Raw genomic sequence first — 25,270 nt, 5'->3', positions numbered from 1 at the left:
TATACAATGTGAGCAAATAAGGTGAGATAAGGGAGGTAAAGGCAAAAAAGGCCATGGTTGCAAAGTAAATACAATATAGCAAGTAAAACACTGGAATGGTAGATTTGCAGTGGAAGAAAGTGCAAAGTAGAAATAGAAATAATGGGGTGCAAAGGAGCAAAATAAATAAATAAATACATCCTGCCATCAGTCAGGATGTGGCCCAGAAGTTAATTGACAGCATGCCAGGGCAGATTGCAGAGGTCTTGAAAAAGAAGGGTCAAATATTGACTCTTTGCATCAACTTCATGTAATTGTCAATAAAAGCCTTTGACATTTATGAAATGCTTGTAATTATACTTCAGTTTTCCATAGTAACATCTGACAAAAATATCTAAAGACACTGAAGCAGTAAACTTCATGGAAATTAATACTTGTGTCATTCTCAAAACTTTTGGCCACAACTGTATATATTTTTTTATTTAACTAGGCAAGTCAGTTAAGAACAAATTCCTATTTACAATGATGGCCTACCCCGGCCAAACCCGGACGACACTGGGCCAATTGTGACCTGCCCTATGGGACTCCCAATCACGGCCGGATGTGATACAGCCTGGATTCGAACCAGGAACTGTAGTGATGCCTCTTGCACTGAGATGCAGTGCCTTAGACCGCTGCACCACTCGGTCCTCAAACCAACGTTAAAGGTGCCGCCACCTACTGTGCTGCTGGAGGGTCAATCACGGTTTACAACTTTTCTAAATCCTCCTACCTCAGTACTTCTGAGAAAATACAAAAATAGCACTACTAACTTCTAAATCCTCCTACCTCAGTACTTCTGAGAAAATACAAAAATAGCACTACTAACTTCTAAATCCTCCTACCTCAGTACTTCTGAGAAAATACAAAAATAGCACTACTAACTTCTAAATCCTCCTACCTCAGTACTTCTGAGAAAATACAAAAATAGCACTACTAACTTCTAAATCCTCCTACCTCAGTACTTCTGAGAAAATACAAAAATAGCACTACTAACTTCTAAATCCTCCTACCTCAGTACTTCTGAGAAAATACAAAAATAGCACTACTAACTTCTAATAGACCCTCCCCATCCCCCAAAATCCCTTCCAAATCCCCGTCCAACCTCAATGACCCTACACTTCAATCTTTCCCTCTGTTCAACATACTTAAGACAATATAACAACACATGCTCCACCGTTTCATCGACCGTACACCCCAGACACAAACCATTCACATGCTGATGTGAATGATGAGTTCAATGTCCTAAGCGCAATCACCACCTCTTCCTTCCTAATCTGACCTTTGAACCTTGGTCCACTGACCTTTCTGTAGAGGGCATATAAATGTCGGCCCTCGGGCTCAGAGTCCCATCTCTTCTGCCACACATCTATCAAAATGGCTCTGATCTTACATTTGGCCTCACCTCTACCCAGTGGAACATTAATATCAATTATATCTTATTTCAAAGCTCTTTTGGCTAACTGGTCTACAATTACATTCCCTTCCACACCCGAATGTGCTGGGGCCCAGCAGAATACCACTACTGGCCTCCCAAGTGGCACAGCAGTCGAAGGCACTGCATCGCAGTGTTGCGGTGTCACTACAGCCTGGGGTTTGACCCAGTCACAACCGGCCGTGACCGGGAGTCCCATAGGGCGGCGCACAATTGGCCCAGTATCGTCCAGGTTAGGGGAGGGCTTGGCCGGGGGGGGGGCTTTACTTGGCTCATCGCGCTCTAGAGAGTCTCTGTGGCGAGCGGGGCGCCTGTAGGCTGACTTCGGTTATAAGTTAACGATGTTTCCTGACACATTGGTGCAGCTGGCTTCCGGGTTAAACGAGCGGGTGTTAAGAAGCACAGCTTGGCGACCTTCGCCTCGCCTGAGCCCGTTGTGGAGTTGCAGCGTATAGTATTGAGAGAATACTACACCCATTCTCTCAATTCTTCATAATCACTCCTATCAGATTTACCAGATGATAAACTATTCAAGACAGACAGAGAATCTGAGCATACTATAATTCTAACAGGTTGTACGTCCTCCACCCACTGGAGGGCGACTATTATCACCAACAGTAACACTGAGTATACTGACACTTCCCCTGCTGTAATCATACTAAACACTTCGATATATAATACTTCCCCTGTTACATTTTCTGCACGCCATATAAAGCTCACGTTTACCAAGGCCGTCTTCAAGCACAGCAGATAAAACCTTATTCTTGATCTCCATCAGCTTGGCTCAGTAGTGTGAAAAGAGTTTGCATAAAATGGTACCGAAAACAGAAACCGTTTTTTTTTTTTAATAGATAAAAAGTTAAGAGGCAGGTTTTTGTAACCTATTTATTCAATCACCACGACACACCTTTTGTTTACTATCTTATAGCGGCGTAATGAACTGAATGAAATCATGGATGGAGCCATAGCTCTCTCTCTGTCATCAAATGTCCTGCGACTGAACATTATTTGGATGTTATCCAATAAAGAACAGAATGATTAGATCAACATTTCTTTTAACCAATCATTTGAACTGGGTTCCTCACACAGGATGGGGTGGACAGAGAACAAGCATTCCACGATTCCAATTTAGACCACCGTCTAGAGGCCATTTTGGGTTCCCTTTCTCTGGTTCAAGTTCAACAACAAACTAAAAGACAGCACTGGTTACTTCATCTCTCGATCAGAACTGGGTGCTTCCTTCATGTGGAATTTACAACCATGTCCATTGTAATTGTTCTAACCGAGCCTATCGTTCTTCATCATAAGTTGAATAGTTGTGTTTGTCCACCCTACTAACAAAACACCCATAGTTCTACTGTCAACACTTTCTGATAAAGCCTCCCCATTCTTTCCCCCAACGGAGTAGGGTGAAGTTGCCCCTAGACGCTGGTCAGTTTTGCATCTCCCCCACTAATGGTTAAGGTTAGGATTCAGGCAGGGGAACTTGTGGGAATCTTCACCCAGCGTCTGTCCCCTCCCCCGCAGCCTGTGTCCCGCATCAGAATTCTGTGAATCGTTTAGGTGGAATTTAGAACTATGTCTGTTCCAATGGAGTCTATTGTTCTCCTGTCTGATGGTGATCAAAGTGTATCATTGTTTTTGTCCAGCCAGCTAACATCACCTATAGGAATACTAAGCTTATCATGTCTTATGTTCAAAGCCTCCTGGTTAATCACTCCGTCTCCTCTCCAGTATCAGCGTGGGTCCTGTCACTGTGGTGTGTTCGCTGGTGAGCCCGTAGCTTCTGACAGCGGCCGTATCTCTTCCCACAGTAGTCGCAGCTGTACGGCCTCTCCCCTGTGTGAACTCTGTGGTGTATCCTGAGGTCTGACGCTCTAGAGAACCCTCTCCCACAGACCAGACACAGGTGAGGCTTCTCTCCACTGTGAGACTGCTGGTGCTCCCTCAGATGTCCTGATTGGGTGAAACTCTTCCCACACACAGGGCAGGAGTAAGGCTTCTCTCCCGTGTGTGTGAGTAGGTGTCGTCTCATGGCTCCCAGGTGAGCGAACTTCTTGCCACAGTCGGGGCAGGGGTACGGCTTCTCTCCCGTATGGATTCTCATGTGGATCTGTAGTACCGAAAGCTTGTAGCACTCTCTGCCACACACTGAGCAGCAGTGGGACGTCTTAGTTTTGGGACTCTCCTGGTGTTCAGGATGTTCTGATGTAGCGGGACTCGCTTTGCTGTCTAAGCCACAGTTAGGGCTCTCTCCTGTGTGAATAACAGTGGGTTAGGTATCGAGGCAAGCAAGTCGACTTTCATTCACAGGCCGTATCCCAAATGGTACCTTATTCTCTATCAAGTGCATCCACTTTGTCCAGGACCCTGGTCAACAAGTAGTGCACTTCATAGGAGATAGGGTGAACAGAACCCCAGTCAACTAAAGAACAGTCAGCAATCTGCCTCCACTTACTATGTTGAACAGAATCCCAGTCAACTAAAGAAGTCAGCATTCTGCCTCCACTTACTATGTTGAACAGAATCCCAGTCAACTAAAGAAGTCAGCGTTCTGCCTCCACTTACTATGTTGAACAGAATCCCAGTCAACTAAAGAACAGTCAGCATTCTGCCTCCACTTACTATGTTGAATAGAATCCCAGTCAACTAAAGAACAGTCAGCATTCTGCCTCCACTTACTATGTTGAACAGAATCCCAGTCAACTAAAGAACAGTCAGCATTCTGCCTCCACTTACTATGTTGAACAGAATCCCAGTCAACTAAAGAACAGTCAGCATTCTGCCTCCACTTACTATGTTGAACAGAATCCCAGTCAACTAAAGAACAGTCAGCATTCTGCCTCCACTTACTATGTTGAACAGAATCCCAGTCAACTAAAGAACAGTCAGCATTCTGCCTCCACTTACTATGTTGAACAGAATCCCAGTCAACTAAAGAACAGTCAGCATTCTGCCTCCACTTAATATGTTGAACAGAATCCCAGTCAACTAAAGAAGTCAGCGTTCTGCCTCCACTTACTATGTTGAACAGAATCCCAGTCAACTAAAGAACAGTCAGCATTCTGCCTCCACTTACTATGTTGAACAGAATCCCAGTCAACTAAAGAACAGTCAGCATTCTGCCTCCACTTACTATGTTGAACAGAATCCCAGTCAACTAAAGAACAGTCAGCGTTCTGCCTCCACTTACTATGTTGAACAGAATCCCAGTCAACTAAAGAACAGTCAGCATTCTGCCTCCACTTACTATGTTGAACAGAATCCCAGTCAACTAAAGAACAGTCAGCATTCTGCCTCCACTTACTATGTTGAACAGAATCCCAGTCAACTAAAGAAGTCAGCATTCTGCCTCCACTTACTATGTTGAACAGAATCCCAGTCAACTAAAGAAGTCAGCATTCTGCCTCCACTTACTATGTTGAACAGAATCCCAGTCAACTAAAGAACAGTCAGTGTTCTGCCTCCACTTACTATGTTGAACAGAATCCCAGTCAACTAAAGAACAGTCAGCATTCTGCCTCCACTTACTATGTTGAACAGAATCCCAGTCAACTAAAGAACAGTCAGCATTCTGCCTCCACTTACTATGTTGAACAGAATCCCAGTCAACTAAAGAAGTCAGCATCCTGCCTCCACTTACTATGTTGAACAGAATCCCAGTCAACTAAAGAACAGTCAGCATTCTGCCTCCACTTACTATGTTGAACAGAATCCCAGTCAACTAAAGAACAGTCAGCATTCTGCCTCCACTTACTATGTTGAACAGAATCCCAGTCAACTAAAGAAGTCAGCATCCTGCCTCCACTTACTATGTTGAACAGAATCCCAGTCAACTAAAGAACAGTCAGCATTCTGCCTCCACTTACTATGTTGAACAGAATCCCAGTCAACTAAAGAACAGTCAGCATTCTGCCTCCACTTACTATGTTGAACAGAATCCCAGTCAACTAAAGAACAGTCAGCATTCTGCCTCCACTTACTATGTTGAACAGAATCCCAGTCAACTAAAGAAGTCAGCATTCTGCCTCCACTTACTATGTTGAACAGAATCCCAGTCAACTAAAGAACAGTCAGCATTCTGCCTCCACTTACTATGTTGAACAGAATCCCAGTCAACTAAAGAACAGTCAGCATTCTGCCTCCACTTACTATGTTGAACAGAATCCCAGTCAACTAAAGAACAGTCAGCATTCTGCCTCCACTTACTATGTTGAACAGAATCCCAGTCAACTAAAGAACAGTCAGCATTCTGCCTCCACTTACTATGTTGAACAGAATCCCAGTCAACTAAAGAAGTCAGCATTCTGCCTCCACTTACTATGTTGAACAGAATCCCAGTCAACTAAAGAACAGTCAGCATTCTGCCTCCACTTACTATGTTGAACAGAATCCCAGTCAACTAAAGAACAGTCAGCATTCTGCCTCCACTTACTATGTTGAACAGAATCCCAGTCAACTAAAGAACAGTCAGCATTCTGCCTCCACTTACTATGTTGAACAGAATCCCAGTCAACTAAAGAACAGTCAGCATTCTGCCTCCACTTACTATGTTGAACAGAATCCCAGTCAACTAAAGAAGTCAGCATTCTGCCTCCACTTACTATGTTGAACAGAATCCCAGTCAACTAAAGAACAGTCAGCATTCTGCCTCCACTTACTATGTTGAACAGAATCCCAGTCAACTAAAGAAGTCAGCATTCTGCCTCCACTTACTATGTTGAACAGAATCCCAGTCAACTAAAGAACAGTCAGCATTCTGCCTCCACTTACTATGTTGAACAGAATCCCAGTCAACTAAAGAAGTCAGCATTCTGCCTCCACTTACTATGTTGAACAGAATCCCAGTCAACTAAAGAAGTCAGCATCCTGCCTCCACTTACTATGTTGAACAGAATCCCAGTCAACTAAAGAACAGTCAGCATTCTGCCTCCACTTACTATGTTGAACAGAATCCCAGTCAACTAAAGAAGTCAGCATTCTGCCTCCACTTACTATGTTGAACAGAATCCCAGTCAACTAAAGAACAGTCAGCATTCTGCCTCCACTTACTATGTTGAACAGAATCCCAGTCAACTAAAGAAAGTCAGCATTCTGCCTCCACTTACTATGTTGAACAGAATCCCAGTCAACTAAAGAACAGTCAGCATTCTGCCTCCACTTACTATGTTGAACAGAATCCCAGTCAACTAAAGAACAGTCAGCATTCTGCCTCCACTTACTATGTTGAACAGAATCCCAGTCAACTAAAGAACAGTCAGCATTCTGCCTCCACTTACTATGTTGAACAGAATCCCAGTCAACTAAAGAACAGTCAGCATTCTGCCTCCACTTACTATGTTGAACAGAATCCCAGTCAACTAAAGAAGTCAGCATTCTGCCTCCACTTACTATGTTGAACAGAATCCCAGTCAACTAAAGAACAGTCAGCATTCTGCCTCCACTTACTATGTTGAACAGAATCCCAGTCAACTAAAGAACAGTCAGCATTCTGCCTCCACTTACTATGTTGAACAGAATCCCAGTCAACTAAAGAACAGTCAGCATTCTGCCTCCACTTACTATGTTGAACAGAATCCCAGTCAACTAAAGAACAGTCAGCATTCTGCCTCCACTTACTATGTTGAACAGAATCCCAGTCAACTAAAGAAAGTCAGCATTCTGCCTCCACTTACTATGTTGAACAGAATCCCAGTCAACTAAAGAAAGTCAGCATTCTGCCTCCACTTACTATGTTGAACAGAATCCCAGTCAACTAAAGAAAGTCAGCATTCTGCCTCCACTTACTATGTTGAACAGAATCCCAGTCAACTAAAGAACAGTCAGCATTCTGCCTCCACTTACTATGTTGAACAGAATCCCAGTCAACTAAAGAACAGTCAGCATTCTGCCTCCACTTACTATGTTGAACAGAATCCCAGTCAACTAAAGAACAGTCAGCATTCTGCCTCCACTTACTATGTTGAACAGAATCCCAGTCAACTAAAGAACAGTCAGCATTCTGCCTCCACTTACTATGTTGAACAGAATCCCAGTCAACTAAAGAACAGTCAGCATTCTGCCTCCACTTACTATGTTGAACAGAATCCCAGTCAACTAAAGAAGTCAGCATTCTGCCTCCACTTACTATGTTGAACAGAATCCCAGTCAACTAAAGAACAGTCAGCATTCTGCCTCCACTTACTATGTTGAACAGAATCCCAGTCAACTAAAGAAGTCAGCATTCTGCCTCCACTTACTATGTTGAACAGAATCCCAGTCAACTAAAGAACAGTCAGCATCCTGCCTCCACTTACTATGTTGAACAGAATCCCAGTCAACTAAAGAAGTCAGCATCCTGCCTCCACTTACTATGTTGAACAGAATCCCAGTCAACTAAAGAACAGTCAGCATTCTGCCTCCACTTACTATGTTGAACAGAATCCCAGTCAACTAAAGAACAGTCAGCATTCTGCCTCCACTTACTATGTTGAACAGAATCCCAGTCAACTAAAGAACAGTCAGCATTCTGCCTCCACTTACTATGTTGAACAGAATCCCAGTCAACTAAAGAACAGTCAGCATTCTGCCTCCACTTACTATGTTGAACAGAATCCCAGTCAACTAAAGACAGTCAGCATTCTGCCTCCACTTACTATGTTGAACAGAATCCCAGTCAACTAAAGAACAGTCAGCATTCTGCCTCCACTTACTATGTTGAACAGAATCCCAGTCAACTAAAGAACAGTCAGCATTCTGCCTCCACTTACTATGTTGAACAGAATCCCAGTCAACTAAAGAACAGTCAGCATTCTGCCTCCACTTACTATGTTGAACAGAATCCCAGTCAACTAAAGAACAGTCAGCATTCTGCCTCCACTTACTATGTTGAACAGAATCCCAGTCAACTAAAGAAAGTCAGCATTCTGCCTCCACTTACTATGTTGAACAGAATCCCAGTCAACTAAAGAACAGTCAGCATTCTGCCTCCACTTACTATGTTGAACAGAATCCCAGTCAACTAAAGAACAGTCAGCATTCTGCCTCCACTTACTATGTTGAACAGAATCCCAGTCAACTAAAGAACAGTCAGCATTCTGCCTCCACTTACTATGTTGAACAGAATCCCAGTCAACTAAAGAACAGTCAGCATTCTGCCTCCACTTACTATGTTGAACAGAATCCCAGTCAACTAAAGAACAGTCAGCATTCTGCCTCCACTTACTATGTTGAACAGAATCCCAGTCAACTAAAGAACAGTCAGCATTCTGCCTCCACTTACTATGTTGAACAGAATCCCAGTCAACTAAAGAACAGTCAGCATTCTGCCTCCACTTACTATGTTGAACAGAATCCCAGTCAACTAAAGAACAGTCAGCATTCTGCCTCCACTTACTATGTTGAACAGAATCCCAGTCAACTAAAGAAGTCAGCATTCTGCCTCCACTTACTATGTTGAACAGAATCCCAGTCAACTAAAGAACAGTCAGCATTCTGCCTCCACTTACTATGTTGAACAGAATCCCAGTCAACTAAAGAACAGTCAGCATTCTGCCTCCACTTACTATGTTGAACAGAATCCCAGTCAACTAAAGAACAGTCAGCATTCTGCCTCCACTTACTATGTTGAACAGAATCCCAGTCAACTAAAGAACAGTCAGCATTCTGCCTCCACTTACTATGTTGAACAGAATCCCAGTCAACTAAAGAACAGTCAGCATTCTGCCTCCACTTACTATGTTGAACAGAATCCCAGTCAACTAAAGAACAGTCAGCATTCTGCCTCCACTTACTATGTTGAACAGAATCCCAGTCAACTAAAGAACAGTCAGCATTCTGCCTCCACTTACTATGTTGAACAGAATCCCAGTCAACTAAAGAAGTCAGCATTCTGCCTCCACTTACTATGTTGAACAGAATCCCAGTCAACTAAAGAACAGTCAGCATTCTGCCTCCACTTACTATGTTGAACAGAATCCCAGTCAACTAAAGAACAGTCAGCATTCTGCCTCCACTTACTATGTTGAACAGAATCCCAGTCAACTAAAGAACAGTCAGCATTCTGCCTCCACTTACTATGTTGAACAGAATCCCAGTCAACTAAAGAACAGTCAGCATTCTGCCTCCACTTACTATGTTGAACAGAATCCCAGTCAACTAAAGAACAGTCAGCATTCTGCCTCCACTTACTATGTTGAACAGAATCCCAGTCAACTAAAGAACAGTCAGCATTCTGCCTCCACTTACTATGTTGAACAGAATCCCAGTCAACTAAAGAACAGTCAGCATTCTGCCTCCACTTACTATGTTGAACAGAATCCCAGTCAACTAAAGAACAGTCAGCATTCTGCCTCCACTTACTATGTTGAACAGAATCCCAGTCAACTAAAGAACAGTCAGCATTCTGCCTCCACTTACTATGTTGAACAGAATCCCAGTCAACTAAAGAACAGTCAGCATTCTGCCTCCACTTACTATGTTGAACAGAATCCCAGTCAACTAAAGAACAGTCAGCATTCTGCCTCCACTTACTATGTTGAACAGAATCCCAGTCAACTAAAGAACAGTCAGCATTCTGCCTCCACTTACTATGTTGAACAGAATCCCAGTCAACTAAAGAACAGTCAGCATTCTGCCTCCACTTACTATGTTGAACAGAATCCCAGTCAACTAAAGAACAGTCAGCATTCTGCCTCCACTTACTATGTTGAACAGAATCCCAGTCAACTAAAGAAAGTCAGCATTCTGCCTCCACTTACTATGTTGAACAGAATCCCAGTCAACTAAAGAAGTCAGCATTCTGCCTCCACTTACTATGTTGAACAGAATCCCAGTCAACTAAAGAACAGTCAGCATTCTGCCTCCACTTACTATGTTGAACAGAATCCCAGTCAACTAAAGAACAGTCAGCATTCTGCCTCCACTTACTATGTTGAACAGAATCCCAGTCAACTAAAGAACAGTCAGCATTCTGCCTCCACTTACTATGTTGAACAGAATCCCAGTCAACTAAAGAACAGTCAGCATTCTGCCTCCACTTACTATGTTGAACAGAATCCCAGTCAACTAAAGAAGTCAGCATTCTGCCTCCACTTACTATGTTGAACAGAATCCCAGTCAACTAAAGAACAGTCAGCATTCTGCCTCCACTTACTATGTTGAACAGAATCCCAGTCAACTAAAGAACAGTCAGCATTCTGCCTCCACTTACTATGTTGAACAGAATCCCAGTCAACTAAAGAACAGTCAGCATTCTGCCTCCACTTACTATGTTGAACAGAATCCCAGTCAACTAAAGAACAGTCAGCATTCTGCCTCCACTTACTATGTTGAACAGAATCCCAGTCAACTAAAGAACAGTCAGCATTCTGCCTCCACTTACTATGTTGAACAGAATCCCAGTCAACTAAAGAACAGTCAGCATTCTGCCTCCACTTACTATGTTGAACAGAATCCCAGTCAACTAAAGAACAGTCAGCATTCTGCCTCCACTTACTATGTTGAACAGAATCCCAGTCAACTAAAGAACAGTCAGCATTCTGCCTCCACTTACTATGTTGAACAGAATCCCAGTCAACTAAAGAACAGTCAGCATTCTGCCTCCACTTACTATGTTGAACAGAATCCCAGTCAACTAAAGAACAGTCAGCATTCTGCCTCCACTTACTATGTTGAACAGAATCCCAGTCAACTAAAGAACAGTCAGCATTCTGCCTCCACTTACTATGTTGAACAGAATCCCAGTCAACTAAAGAACAGTCAGCATTCTGCCTCCACTTACTATGTTGAACAGAATCCCAGTCAACTAAAGAACAGTCAGCATTCTGCCTCCACTTACTATGTTGAACAGAATCCCAGTCAACTAAAGAAAGTCAGCATTCTGCCTCCACTTACTATGTTGAACAGAATCCCAGTCAACTAAAGAAAGTCAGCATTCTGCCTCCACTTACTATGTTGAACAGAATCCCAGTCAACTAAAGAAAGTCAGCATTCTGCCTCCACTTACTATGTTGAACAGAATCCCAGTCAACTAAAGAACAGTCAGCATTCTGCCTCCACTTACTATGTTGAACAGAATCCCAGTCAACTAAAGAACAGTCAGCATTCTGCCTCCACTTACTATGTTGAACAGAATCCCAGTCAACTAAAGAACAGTCAGCATTCTGCCTCCACTTACTATGTTGAACAGAATCCCAGTCAACTAAAGAACAGTCAGCATTCTGCCTCCACTTACTATGTTGAACAGAATCCCAGTCAACTAAAGAACAGTCAGCATTCTGCCTCCACTTACTATGTTGAACAGAATCCCAGTCAACTAAAGAACAGTCAGCATTCTGCCTCCACTTACTATGTTGAACAGAATCCCAGTCAACTAAAGAACAGTCAGCATTCTGCCTCCACTTACTATGTTGAACAGAATCCCAGTCAACTAAAGAAGTCAGCATTCTGCCTCCACTTACTATGTTGAACAGAATCCCAGTCAACTAAAGAAAGTCAGCATTCTGCCTCCACTTACTATGTTGAACAGAATCCCAGTCAACTAAAGAAGTCAGCATTCTGCCTCCACTTACTATGTTGAACAGAATCCCAGTCAACTAAAGAACAGTCAGCATTCTGCCTCCACTTACTATGTTGAACAGAATCCCAGTCAACTAAAGAAGTCAGCATTCTGCCTCCACTTACTATGTTGAACAGAATCCCAGTCAACTAAAGAACAGTCAGCATTCTGCCTCCACTTACTATGTTGAACAGAATCCCAGTCAACTAAAGAAAGTCAGCATTCTGCCTCCACTTACTATGTTGAACAGAATCCCAGTCAACTAAAGAACAGTCAGCATTCTGCCTCCACTTACTATGTTGAACAGAATCCCAGTCAACTAAAGAAAGTCAGCATTCTGCCTCCACTTACTATGTTGAACAGAATCCCAGTCAACTAAAGAACAGTCAGCATTCTGCCTCCACTTACTATGTTGAACAGAATCCCAGTCAACTAAAGAACAGTCAGCATTCTGCCTCCACTTACTATGTTGAACAGAATCCCAGTCAACTAAAGAACAGTCAGCATTCTGCCTCCACTTACTATGTTGAACAGAATCCCAGTCAACTAAAGAACAGTCAGCATTCTGCCTCCACTTACTATGTTGAACAGAATCCCAGTCAACTAAAGAACAGTCAGCATTCTGCCTCCACTTACTATGTTGAACAGAATCCCAGTCAACTAAAGAACAGTCAGCATTCTGCCTCCACTTACTATGTTGAACAGAATCCCAGTCAACTAAAGAACAGTCAGCATTCTGCCTCCACTTACTATGTTGAACAGAATCCCAGTCAACTAAAGAACAGTCAGCATTCTGCCTCCACTTACTATGTTGAACAGAATCCCAGTCAACTAAAGAAAGTCAGCATTCTGCCTCCACTTACTATGTTGAACAGAATCCCAGTCAACTAAAGAAAGTCAGCATTCTGCCTCCACTTACTATGTTGAACAGAATCCCAGTCAACTAAAGAACAGTCAGCATTCTGCCTCCACTTACTATGTTGAACAGAATCCCAGTCAACTAAAGAACAGTCAGCATTCTGCCTCCACTTACTATGTTGAACAGAATCCCAGTCAACTAAAGAAAGTCAGCATTCTGCCTCCACTTACTATGTTGAACAGAATCCCAGTCAACTAAAGAACAGTCAGCATTCTGCCTCCACTTACTATGTTGAACAGAATCCCAGTCAACTAAAGAAAGTCAGCATTCTGCCTCCACTTACTATGTTGAACAGAATCCCAGTCAACTAAAGAACAGTCAGCATTCTGCCTCCACTTACTATGTTGAACAGAATCCCAGTCAACTAAAGAACAGTCAGCATTCTGCCTCCACTTACTATGTTGAACAGAATCCCAGTCAACTAAAGAAAGTCAGCATTCTGCCTCCACTTACTATGTTGAACAGAATCCCAGTCAACTAAAGAACAGTCAGCATTCTGCCTCCACTTACTATGTTGAACAGAATCCCAGTCAACTAAAGAACAGTCAGCATTCTGCCTCCACTTACTATGTTGAACAGAATCCCAGTCAACTAAAGAACAGTCAGCATTCTGCCTCCACTTACTATGTTGAACAGAATCCCAGTCAACTAAAGAACAGTCAGCATTCTGCCTCCACTTACTATGTTGAACAGAATCCCAGTCAACTAAAGAACAGTCAGCATTCTGCCTCCACTTACTATGTTGAACAGAATCCCAGTCAACTAAAGAACAGTCAGCATTCTGCCTCCACTTACTATGTTGAACAGAATCCCAGTCAACTAAAGAACAGTCAGCATTCTGCCTCCACTTACTATGTTGAACAGAATCCCAGTCAACTAAAGAACAGTCAGCATTCTGCCTCCACTTACTATGTTGAACAGAATCCCAGTCAACTAAAGAACAGTCAGCATTCTGCCTCCACTTACTATGTTGAACAGAATCCCAGTCAACTAAAGAACAGTCAGCATTCTGCCTCCACTTACTATGTTGAACAGAATCCCAGTCAACTAAAGACAGTCAGCATTCTGCCTCCACTTACTATGTTGAACAGAATCCCAGTCAACTAAAGAACAGTCAGCATTCTGCCTCCACTTACTATGTTGAACAGAATCCCAGTCAACTAAAGAACAGTCAGCATTCTGCCTCCACTTACTATGTTGAACAGAATCCCAGTCAACTAAAGAACAGTCAGCATTCTGCCTCCACTTACTATGTTGAACAGAATCCCAGTCAACTAAAGAACAGTCAGCATTCTGCCTCCACTTACTATGTTGAACAGAATCCCAGTCAACTAAAGAACAGTCAGCATTCTGCCTCCACTTACTATGTTGAACAGAATCCCAGTCAACTAAAGAAAGTCAGCATTCTGCCTCCACTTACTATGTTGAACAGAATCCCAGTCAACTAAAGAAAGTCAGCATTCTGCCTCCACTTACTATGTTGAACAGAATCCCAGTCAACTAAAGAACAGTCAGCATTCTGCCTCCACTTACTATGTTGAACAGAATCCCAGTCAACTAAAGAACAGTCAGCATTCTGCCTCCACTTACTATGTTGAACAGAATCCCAGTCAACTAAAGAACAGTCAGCATTCTGCCTCCACTTACTATGTTGAACAGAATCCCAGTCAACTAAAGAACAGTCAGCATTCTGCCTCCACTTACTATGTTGAACAGAATCCCAGTCAACTAAAGAACAGTCAGCATTCTGCCTCCACTTACTATGTTGAACAGAATCCCAGTCAACTAAAGAACAGTCAGCATTCTGCCTCCACTTACTATGTTGAACAGAATCCCAGTCAACTAAAGAAGTCAGCATTCTGCCTCCACTTACTATGTTGAACAGAATCCCAGTCAACTAAAGAACAGTCAGCATTCTGCCTCCACTTACTATGTTGAACAGAATCCCAGTCAACTAAAGAACAGTCAGCATTCTGCCTCCACTTACTATGTTGAACAGAATCCCAGTCAACTAAAGAACAGTCAGCATTCTGCCTCCACTTACTATGTTGAACAGAATCCCAGTCAACTAAAGAACAGTCAGCATTCTGCCTCCACTTACTATGTTGAACAGAATCCCAGTCAACTAAAGAAGTCAGCATTCTGCCTCCACTTACTATGTTGAACAGAATCCCAGTCAACTAAAGAACAGTCAGCATTCTGCCTCCACTTACTATGTTGAACAGAATCCCAGTCAACTAAAGAACAGTCAGCATTCTGCCTCCACTTACTATGTTGAACAGAATCCCAGTCAACTAAAGAAAGTCAGCATTCTGCCTCCACTTACTATGTTGAACAGAATCCCAGTCAACTAAAGAACAGTCAGCATTCTGCCTCCACTTACTATGTTGAACAGAATCCCAGTCAACTAAAGAAAGTCAGCATTCTGCCTCCACTTACTATGTTGAACAGAATCCCAGTCAACTAAAGAAAGTCAGCATTCTGCCTCCACTTACTATGTTGAACAGAATCCCAGTCAACTAAAGAACAGTCAGCATTCTGCCTCCACTTACTATGTTGAACAGAATCCCAGTCAACTAAAGAAGTCAGCATTCTGCCTCCACTTACTATGTTGAACAGAATCCCAGTCAACTAAAGAACAGTCAGCATTCTGCCTCCACTTACTATGTTGAACAGAATCCCAGTCAACTAAAGAACAGTCAGCATTCTGCCTCCACTTACTATGTTGAACAGAATCCCAGTCAACTAAAGAACAGTCAGCATTCTGCCTCCACTTACTATGTTGAACAGAATCCCAGTCAACTAAAGAACAGTCAGCATTCTGCCTCCACTTACTATGTTGAACAGAATCCCAGTCAACTAAAGAAAGTCAGCATTCTGCCTCCACTTACTATGTTGAACAGAATCCCAGTCAACTAAAGAACAGTCAGCATTCTGCCTCCACTTACTATGTTGAACAGAATCCCAGTCAACTAAAGAACAGTCAGCATTCTGCCTCCACTTACTATGTTGAACAGAATCCCAGTCAACTAAAGAACAGTCAGCATTCTGCCTCCACTTACTATGTTGAACAGAATCCCAGTCAACTAAAGAACAGTCAGCATTCTGCCTCCACTTACTATGTTGAACAGAATCCCAGTCAACTAAAGAACAGTCAGCATTCTGCCTCCACTTACTATGTTGAACAGAATCCCAGTCAACTAAAGAAGTCAGCATTCTGCCTCCACTTACTATGTTGAACAGAATCCCAGTCAACTAAAGAACAGTCAGCATTCTGCCTCCACTTACTATGTTGAACAGAATCCCAGTCAACTAAAGAAAGTCAGCATTCTGCCTCCACTTACTATGTTGAACAGAATCCCAGTCAACTAAAGAACAGTCAGCATTCTGCCTCCACTTACTATGTTGAACAGAATCCCAGTCAACTAAAGAACAGTCAGCATTCTGCCTCCACTTACTATGTTGAACAGAATCCCAGTCAACTAAAGAAGTCAGCATTCTGCCTCCACTTACTATGTTGAACAGAATCCCAGTCAACTAAAGAACAGTCAGCATTCTGCCTCCACTTACTATGTTGAACAGAATCCCAGTCAACTAAAGAACAGTCAGCATTCTGCCTCCACTTACTATGTTGAACAGAATCCCAGTCAACTAAAGAACAGTCAGCATTCTGCCTCCACTTACTATGTTGAACAGAATCCCAGTCAACTAAAGAACAGTCAGCATTCTGCCTCCACTTACTATGTTGAACAGAATCCCAGTCAACTAAAGAACAGTCAGCATTCTGCCTCCACTTACTATGTTGAACAGAATCCCAGTCAACTAAAGAAGTCAGCATTCTGCCTCCACTTACTATGTTGAACAGAATCCCAGTCAACTAAAGAACAGTCAGCATTCTGCCTCCACTTACTATGTTGAACAGAATCCCAGTCAACTAAAGAAGTCAGCATTCTGCCTCCACTTACTATGTTGAACAGAATCCCAGTCAACTAAAGAACAGTCAGCATTCTGCCTCCACTTACTATGTTGAACAGAATCCCAGTCAACTAAAGAAGTCAGCATTCTGCCTCCACTTACTATGTTGAACAGAATCCCAGTCAACTAAAGAACAGTCAGCATTCTGCCTCCACTTACTATGTTGAACAGAATCCCAGTCAACTAAAGAACAGTCAGCATTCTGCCTCCACTTACTATGTTGAACAGAATCCCCAGTCAACTAAAGAAAGTCAGCATTCTGCCTCCACTTACTATGTTGAACAGAATCCCAGTCAACTAAAGAAGTCAGCATTCTGCCTCCACTTACTATGTTGAACAGAATCCCAGTCAACTAAAGAACAGTCAGCATTCTGCCTCCACTTACTATGTTGAACAGAATCCCAGTCAACTAAAGAACAGTCAGCATTCTGCCTCCACTTACTATGTTGAACAGAATCCCAGTCAACTAAAGAACAGTCAGCATTCTGCCTCCACTTACTATGTTGAACAGAATCCCAGTCAACTAAAGAAGTCAGCATTCTGCCTCCACTTACTATGTTGAACAGAATCCCAGTCAACTAAAGAACAGTCAGCATTCTGCCTCCACTTACTATGTTGAACAGAATCCCAGTCAACTAAAGAACAGTCAGCATTCTGCCTCCACTTACTATGTTGAACAGAATCCCAGTCAACTAAAGAACAGTCAGCATTCTGCCTCCACTTACTATGTTGAACAGAATCCCAGTCAACTAAAGAAGTCAGCATTCTGCCTCCACTTACTATGTTGAACAGAATCCCAGTCAACTAAAGAAGTCAGCATTCTGCCTCCACTTACTATGTTGAACAGAATCCCAGTCAACTAAAGAAAGTCAGCATTCTGCCTCCACTTACTATGTTGAACAGAATCCCAGTCAACTAAAGAAGTCAGCATTCTGCCTCCACTTACTATGTTGAACAGAATCCCAGTCAACTAAAGAACAGTCAGCATTCTGCCTCCACTTACTATGTTGAACAGAATCCCAGTCAACTAAAGAAGTCAGCATTCTGCCTCCACTTACTATGTTGAACAGAATCCCAGTCAACTAAAGAACAGTCAGCATTCTGCCTCCACTTACTATGTTGAACAGAATCCCAGTCAACTAAAGAACAGTCAGCATTCTGCCTCCACTTACTATGTTGAACAGAATCCCAGTCAACTAAAGAACAGTCAGCATTCTGCCTCCACTTACTATGTTGAACAGAATCCCAGTCAACTAAAGAACAGTCAGCATTCTGCCTCCACTTACTATGTTGAACAGAATCCCAGTCAACTAAAGAACAGTCAGCATTCTGCCTCCACTTACTATGTTGAACAGAATCCCAGTCAACTAAAGAAAGTCAGCATTCTGCCTCCACTTACTATGTTGAACAGAATCCCAGTCAACTAAAGAAGTCAGCATTCTGCCTCCACTTACTATGTTGAACAGAATCCCAGTCAACTAAAGAACAGTCAGCATTCTGCCTCCACTTACTATGTTGAACAGAATCCCAGTCAACTAAAGAACAGTCAGCATTCTGCCTCCACTTACTATGTTGAACAGAACCCCAGTCAACTAAAGAACAGTCAGCATTCTGCCTCCACTTACTATGTTGAACAGAATCCCAGTCAACTAAAGAAGTCAGCATTCTGCCTCCACTTACTATGTTGAACAGAATCCCAGTCAACTAAAGAACAGTCAGCATTCTGCCTCCACTTACTATGTTGAACAGAACCCCAGTCAAATTCTTCTCCTTCAGAATTGATGAAACCACCCACTTCCTCCTCCTCTTCTTCTACAATATGAATGTTCATCCCAGGTGTTGGAGTGATGTCCTCCTCATGTCTTGGATCAGGACCCTGGGACTCTGTAGCTTGGGTGCTGGATTGGTCACCAGGATCCTACAATGAAAACATAACAACATCAATAACCATGTTAGATCTCTATTTATAAACACAATACAAGAAAGACTTCTGTTCAATCTTTTCAAGACCTGAAAACTATTACATTAGGTTCCCTGTGTAGCATTTCTAATAAATATATTTAACCTCATAAAATGTTGGTCATTTTTTCTCCCACCTTGTTGATGTGTGATGTAGGGGGACTTCCTCCTTCACTACCAGAGCCATGGACAGGACTCTCTCCTGTAGAGATAGGTTGGTATTATGGGTTATAATGAGACTACCAGAGCCATGGACAGGACTCTCTCCTGTAGAGATAGGTTGGTATTATGGGCTATAATGAGACTACCAGAGCCATGGACAGGACTCTCTCCTGTAGAGATAGGTTGGTATTATGGGTTATAATGAGACTACCAGAGCCATGGACAGGACTCTCTCCTGTAGAGATAGGTTGGTATTATGGGTTATAATGAGACTACCAGAGCCATGGACAGGACTCTCTCCTGTAGAGATAGGTTGGTATTATGGGTTATAATGAGACTACCAGAGCCATGGACAGGACTCTCTCCTGTAGAGATAGGTTGGTATTATGGGTTATAATGAGACTACCAGAGCCATGGACAGGACTCTCTCCTGTAGAGATAGGTTGGTATTACAGATCCTGTGGAGATAATTTGTGAGTTAAATAATTGGGTGGGTAAATAAGCCAATAAGTGATCTAGGTCTAGGTTGTGTCCAAAATGGCACCCTATTCCCCATAGGGCTCTGGTCAAAATAAGTGCACTATAAAGGGAATAGAGTGTCAATTGGAACACACAACCGATACAAGTGATTGTGTCACCATTCTGCCTCTACTTACTGAGATCAGGGAAACTCCAGCCAACTTCCTCTCCTTCAGCATTGATAAAGCCACCAACCTCTTCCTCTTCCTCCTTCACTTTCACTGGCAGGCAGAGAGAAAGACAAAGCATCTGTTTGTTAATTTATGACACAGCTATTGATATACAGGCATCTTTTGTCTAAATGTAGAACTAATCATCATCAGGTCAGGCCATGTGGTCAGGAAAACCTCCTGGAGACAGTTTCCCAGACTTAGTCCAGGTCTAGGCTCACTCTGTTCGGGACACCCCCAGTCCTTTATGCATTGTTTATTATTAATAAATTATCTTCCAACTCACCCTGGATAGTAGCTGCCATCTCCCTCTCCCTGTCACCTTTACCACCACCTCCTGTCCTCTGGTGAGTCAGCTTGTGAGCCCGGAGATTCTTTGACCTGATGTAGCTCTTTGCCACACTCTGCACAGCGGTAGGGCCTTTCTCCCGTGTGAACTCTGTGGTGAATCTTCAGATCTTCTGCTCTGATATACTGTTTCAGACAGATCAGACAGTGGTGCTTCTCTCCGGAGTGAGACTGTTGGTGCTCTTTCAGATGTCCCGATTGGGTGAAACTCTTCCCACACACAGAGCAGGAGTAAGGCTTCTCTCCCGTGTGTGTGAGGTGGTGTCTTCTCATGGCTCCCAGGTGAGCGAACTTCTTGCCACAGTCGGGGCAGGGGTACGGCTTCTCTCCTGTGTGGATTCTCATGTGGATCTGCAGTATGGATAACTTTTGGCAGTGTCTTCCACACACTGGACAGGCGTGAAATGTCTTTGGTTTCTGCTGATTCTCCTGGTTTTGTTTATCTGCTCCTGATGGAGGTTGTCTCTCTCCTGTGTGAATGATAGCACTAATGCATTATAACTTTAGTTTTATTGGTGGAAATACATAAATTCAACACATCTGGGTTATATCAGTGTTTCTCAATCCTGGTCCCAGTGACCAGTTACCCAATGGGTGCACATTTTTGCCCTAGCACTAAAACACCTGATTCAAGGGTTGATGATGAGTTGATTAGTTGAAAGTGTGTGAGTGGTAGGGCAAAAACTCAAACGTGCGCCCCTTTGGGTCCCCAGGACCAGGTTTGAAAAACACTGAGTTAGATGATGAACATAAATCATTCAACGATAAGTCATTTTCTGTTAGATGACTATTCTGTCCCAAAAATTCCAATTCAAAACATTCCAAACTATTCCAACTTACTAAAAAGAGAATCCCAGTCAACTTTTAGCAGCTTGGGACCCTGCAGCGTTCTTTGGTTCCTGACAGGAACTGGTGACTGTGTGGGTTTAGGTCGAGTGGGACAGGAGTTAGACAGGCTGGATCTGCCATCCCCGTCCTACAATAAATGTTTAAATTACATTTTAGTCATTTAACAGACACTCTAATCCAGACCGATTTACAGGAGCAGTCAGGGTTAAGTGCCTTGCTCGAGGGCACATCAACAGATTCACCAAGTCGGCAAGGGGATTCCAAGTGGCTCCCGAGTGGCGCAGCGGTCTAAAGCACTGCATCTCAGTGCTAGAGGCGTCACTACAGGTTCGAATCCAGGCTGTATCACAACCAGCTGTGATTGGGAGTCCCAATCACAGCTGGTTAGCCCAGCATCGTCTGAGTTTGGCCGGTGTAGGCTGTCATTGTAAATAAGAATTTGTTCTTAACTGACTTGCGTAGTTAAATAAAATAAATACAATTCAACCTAATGACTGCCCCAATGCTTGTAACCGCTAGGCTATCTGCCACAGATACAATGATGGAACAGAGGGATGTCTGATGTTAACTAGTATTATACTACTACGACCATGAGTTTTACCCTGACAATGTATCCTTCCCAAATGGCTATATAGTACAATACTTCAGTCCTATGGACCCTGGTCAAATGCAGTGCACTATATAGGGAATCAGGTGTCACTTGGAACAGGCCAATACGATCTGATCAGGAAACGCTCCACAAGGCCCAGAGTGTTCCTGGCCAGGTCACGTGGTCTTTAGTCAGGGATAAATCTGCGGCCTATAATGTGAATCTGACAGACCGCTAAAGATTGCATTTACTATCATGGTCTACTGTAGTGGAATATAACGATCATTAGATGGAGCAATAACCCAGGAATCAACTGACCGCTTGCCTTTTATTCTACGATAACTAGCCACTAACATTTGGTATGACAACAAACCATGGCGCTAGCTAGCTACCTAGCGAACGTTTGTTACTAGATGTGCGCTTTCTCACCTCATCCATCGTGAATCGACCCAACAGTTCTTCAGTAGGCTTTGGGGTTTGGAGAAATTTCCACTGAAACAAACTGTCACCTCAGAACGGGGTCGGATCAGTTGTGAAACTATTTGACAGCTAACTTGTTAGCTAAACAAGCTAAGTTACCAAAGTTGTTTTGCGCCTCCTCGCGTCTAGCTCGTTAGAGTTACATAATACTTTTTGACAGAATGTCTATGCCAATCACAACCGTATCAGAAATGGCATATGGACATATTTTATCAGTATTTTGAAGTGAAGTAGCTAGCTAACTAGCGCCTGCATCCACCTACTTCCGGGATATTCTTCTTCCGTCAGTGAGCAGTTTCTGGCGCTCTACCTCCACGTATTGGAGGAGAAAGGCAGTGAGAGGGAGAGGGGCAACTGCCTGGTAAACTGCCATAGACCCAAGTGACATTCATTAAAATATCATTGATTCGTTATTCTAGGGAAAGGAGCAGGTTTTTAATGGGTATTTATTCAATCATCACATTAATTGCGCATACACGTCAGTGAGTGGTATTGCATGTGTTGGCTACAACGCACTGGGTTTATTATTGGCACCACCAGAACTTTGACAAATATGATAAAATGTGAAGGAATTTAACATATTTAAATGATTGAGATGTATACAAAAAAATTATTGAATAATTACAGAATCTCAAATCTGACTGTAATTCAACGGAATGTTCGTGGTCAGTAGATGGGTTGGTTGATAAGCAACTACCAATGAGGGCTCAACAGGTTTATATTGTTAACAAAATGTAAACTATATTTTTATTCTCCAAATGTTCATTGAAAACCAATACATTTGCACAATGAGCACTTGTTCAAATCGCTCAAATACATCGTTACAGTTGTTGGTTAGCATAGCTAGTGAATTTTAGCCATATTAGCGTAGATGAGACATCAGTCAAAACAAGACATGGTATCGAGAACAAAATTAAACTATGGCAGCTTCTTGTCATTGTTGCTTGCTATATGACGTTCAGAATCATAACAACACATGGACTTCTGCCCCATGACTTGCGCGCATCATTTTCGTGACTATCAAATTTTATTAGTCACATGCGCCGAATACAACAGGTGTAGACTTTACAGTGAAATGCTTACTTACAATGCCGTTAAAAAAATAAAAGACAACCTTTCTATACACACGAAAGTATGTGGACACCCCTTCAAATTAGTGGATCCGGCTATTTAAGTCACATCCGTTGCTGACAGGTGTTTAAAATCGAGCACACAGCCATGCAATTTCCATAGACAAAATAATAAAATGGCCTGACTGATGAGCTCAGTGACTTTCAATGTGGCACCGTCAACTAACTGTATGTGCTGTTATTGTGAAGTGGAAACTTCTTGGAGCAAAGACGGTTCAGCCGCAAAGTTGTAGGCCACACAAGCTCACAGAATAGGACTGCAGAGTGCTGAAGTGTGTATAAATCACCTGTCCTCGGTTGCAACACTCACTACCGAGTTCCAAATCGCCTCTGGAAGCCACGTCAGCACAATAAATGTTTGTCGGGAGCTTCATGAAATGGGTTTCCATGGCCGAGCAGCCGCAAACAAGCCTAAGATCACCATGCTCAATACCAAGCGTCGGCTGGAGTGGTGTAAAGTTCTCCACCATTGGACTCTGGAGCAGTGGAAGCTCATTCTCTGGAGTGATGAATCACGCTTCATCATCTGGCAGTCCGACGGATGAATCTGGGTTGGGCAGATGCCAGGAGAACGGTACCTGCCCCAATGCATACTGTAGTGCCAACTGTAAAGTTTGGTGGAGAAGGAATAATGGTCTGGGGCTGTTTTTTATACTTTGGGCTAGGCCCCTTAGTTCCAGTGAAGGGAAATCTTAACGCTACAGCATACAATGACATTCTAGACGATTCTGTGCTTCCAACTTTGTGGCAACAATTTGGGGAAGGCCTTTTCCTGTTTCAGCATGACAGTGCCCCCCCGTGCACAAAGTGAGGTCCATACAGAAATGGTTTGTTGAGATCAGTGTGGAAGAATTGACTGGCCTGCACAGAGCCCTGACCTCAACCCCATCGAACACCTTTGGGATGAATTGGAAACAGGCCTAATCGCCCAACATCAGTGCCCGACCTCACTAGTGCTCTTGTGGCTGAATGGAAGCAAGTCCCCGCAGCAATGTTCCAACATCTAGTCGAAAGCCTTCCCAGAAGAGTGGAGGCTGTTATTGCAGCAAAGTTGGGACCGACTCCATATTAATGCCAATGATTTTGGAATGAGATGAGCAGGTGTCCACATACTTTTGGTCATGACCTAGTGTATGTTTTAGATCAAACTCAAATTATCAACACTAATCATTTTCGTCTCCGACTTTGCTGCCCTCATCTGGTGGAATTTAGAATTACAGTCCGTTCCATTGGTTCTTTGTCTGCAGATCATCACCACAAAGACTATCTGCATCCCAAATGACACCATATTCCCTATGTAGTGCACTAGTTTTGATCAGGGCCTGGTATTTAGGGAATAGGGTACCATTTTAGATGCAGAAAATCCTATGTGGTTGGCTAGTCCTTGTTTTGGTCCATACTATTCATTCAGTGTCTAGAGATGGTCAGCACAAAGAGGAATCTATCCTAATGTGAAAGGCTAGTCCTCGTTTTCCTCCACCCTGCTAGCATCAACTCCTCCTCTTCATCACTGATACTAATAGAATCCTCTTCACTCTTCACCCCTGCAGCCAGGTTTTCCCCTGTCCCAGTCCCAGGGTTTGGTAGTGAGCTGCTGTGACTTTTCCTCTGATGGGCTCGGAGGTTCTGGGATCGAACGTAGCTCTTCCCACACACCTCACAGCTGTAGGGTCTCTCTCCAGTGTGGGTCCTGAATCAATCAAAACATCAATTCATGAATGAATGTGTATCACAATTGTATTTAATAAAGCCCTTTTAACATCAGTTGTTGTCCCAACGTGCTTTACCTGAAGTGAGCGACGAGGGCCGTAGCTTTGGAGAAGCTCCTCCAACAGACGGAACAGTCGTGTTTCTCCTCGCTGTAATAATAATAAATGCACTTTATGTGTAGACAACTTTTTATTACGCACAGAAATCACAAAGGTTACGTTTACACAGGCAGCCTAATTCTGATCTTTTGCCCAATTATTTGACAAACAAGCTGGGCCCGTATTCACAACACCTCTCAGAGTAGGAGTACTGATCTCGGATCAGTTTAGCCTTTTAGATCATAATGAATAAGACTATATGGACAGGTCCTAGATCAGCACTTCTACCCTGAGACGTTTTGTCGACCAGATCTCTTGTGCATCATCAACAGCGGTAGAAATGTATTTTAAAAAAAGGGCTAAAACCTATTT

General features: G+C 43.0%; 2 protein-coding genes across 6 annotated transcripts in view; both read right to left on the bottom strand.

Annotated features, from left to right (window-relative positions):
• Positions 1-207: 207 nt before the first annotated feature.
• Positions 208-22,269, bottom strand: LOC106595548 (zinc finger protein 112). 3 transcript variants are annotated; one of them, XR_006757851.1, is made up of 8 exons: positions 21,910-22,269; positions 20,883-21,018; positions 19,981-20,512; positions 19,662-19,745; positions 18,981-19,045; positions 18,622-18,802; positions 864-3,709; positions 562-751 (listed from the first exon to the last, which is right to left on the bottom strand). XR_006757851.1 is itself a non-coding variant. In XM_045690638.1 (7 exons), exons 3-7 carry the CDS (start codon positions 19,997-19,999, stop codon positions 3,168-3,170), a joined length of 891 nt encoding a protein of 296 aa, XP_045546594.1. In that variant the 5' UTR covers positions 20,000-20,512; positions 20,883-21,018; positions 21,910-22,269; the 3' UTR covers positions 208-3,167. The 3 variants fall into 3 exon arrangements, 2 of the variants coding, with proteins under 2 accessions (XP_045546594.1, XP_045546595.1); XM_045690638.1 differs by having other exon boundaries at positions 208-3,709; XM_045690639.1 differs by lacking the exon at positions 20,883-21,018 and having other exon boundaries at positions 208-3,709.
• Positions 22,270-24,477: 2,208 nt separating this feature from the next.
• LOC106564094 (zinc finger protein 721) overlaps positions 24,478-25,270 on the bottom strand; it is a 29,716-nt gene continuing 28,923 nt past the window's right edge. For all 3 annotated transcript variants that reach the window (XM_045690635.1, XM_045690634.1, XM_045690633.1), the window contains 2 exons: positions 24,878-24,949; positions 24,478-24,780 (listed from right to left, as the gene is read on the bottom strand). In XM_045690635.1, coding sequence (XP_045546591.1) covers positions 24,537-24,780; positions 24,878-24,949 — 316 coding nt within the window. In that variant the 3' untranslated portion in view covers positions 24,478-24,536. The remainder of the gene's footprint in view (positions 24,781-24,877; positions 24,950-25,270) is intronic.

Source organism: Salmo salar, chromosome ssa12 (assembly GCF_905237065.1).
Source record: "Salmo salar chromosome ssa12, Ssal_v3.1, whole genome shotgun sequence".
NCBI lineage: Eukaryota > Metazoa > Chordata > Actinopteri > Salmoniformes > Salmonidae > Salmo > Salmo salar.
This window is presented reverse-complemented; position numbering and strand designations above follow the sequence as displayed.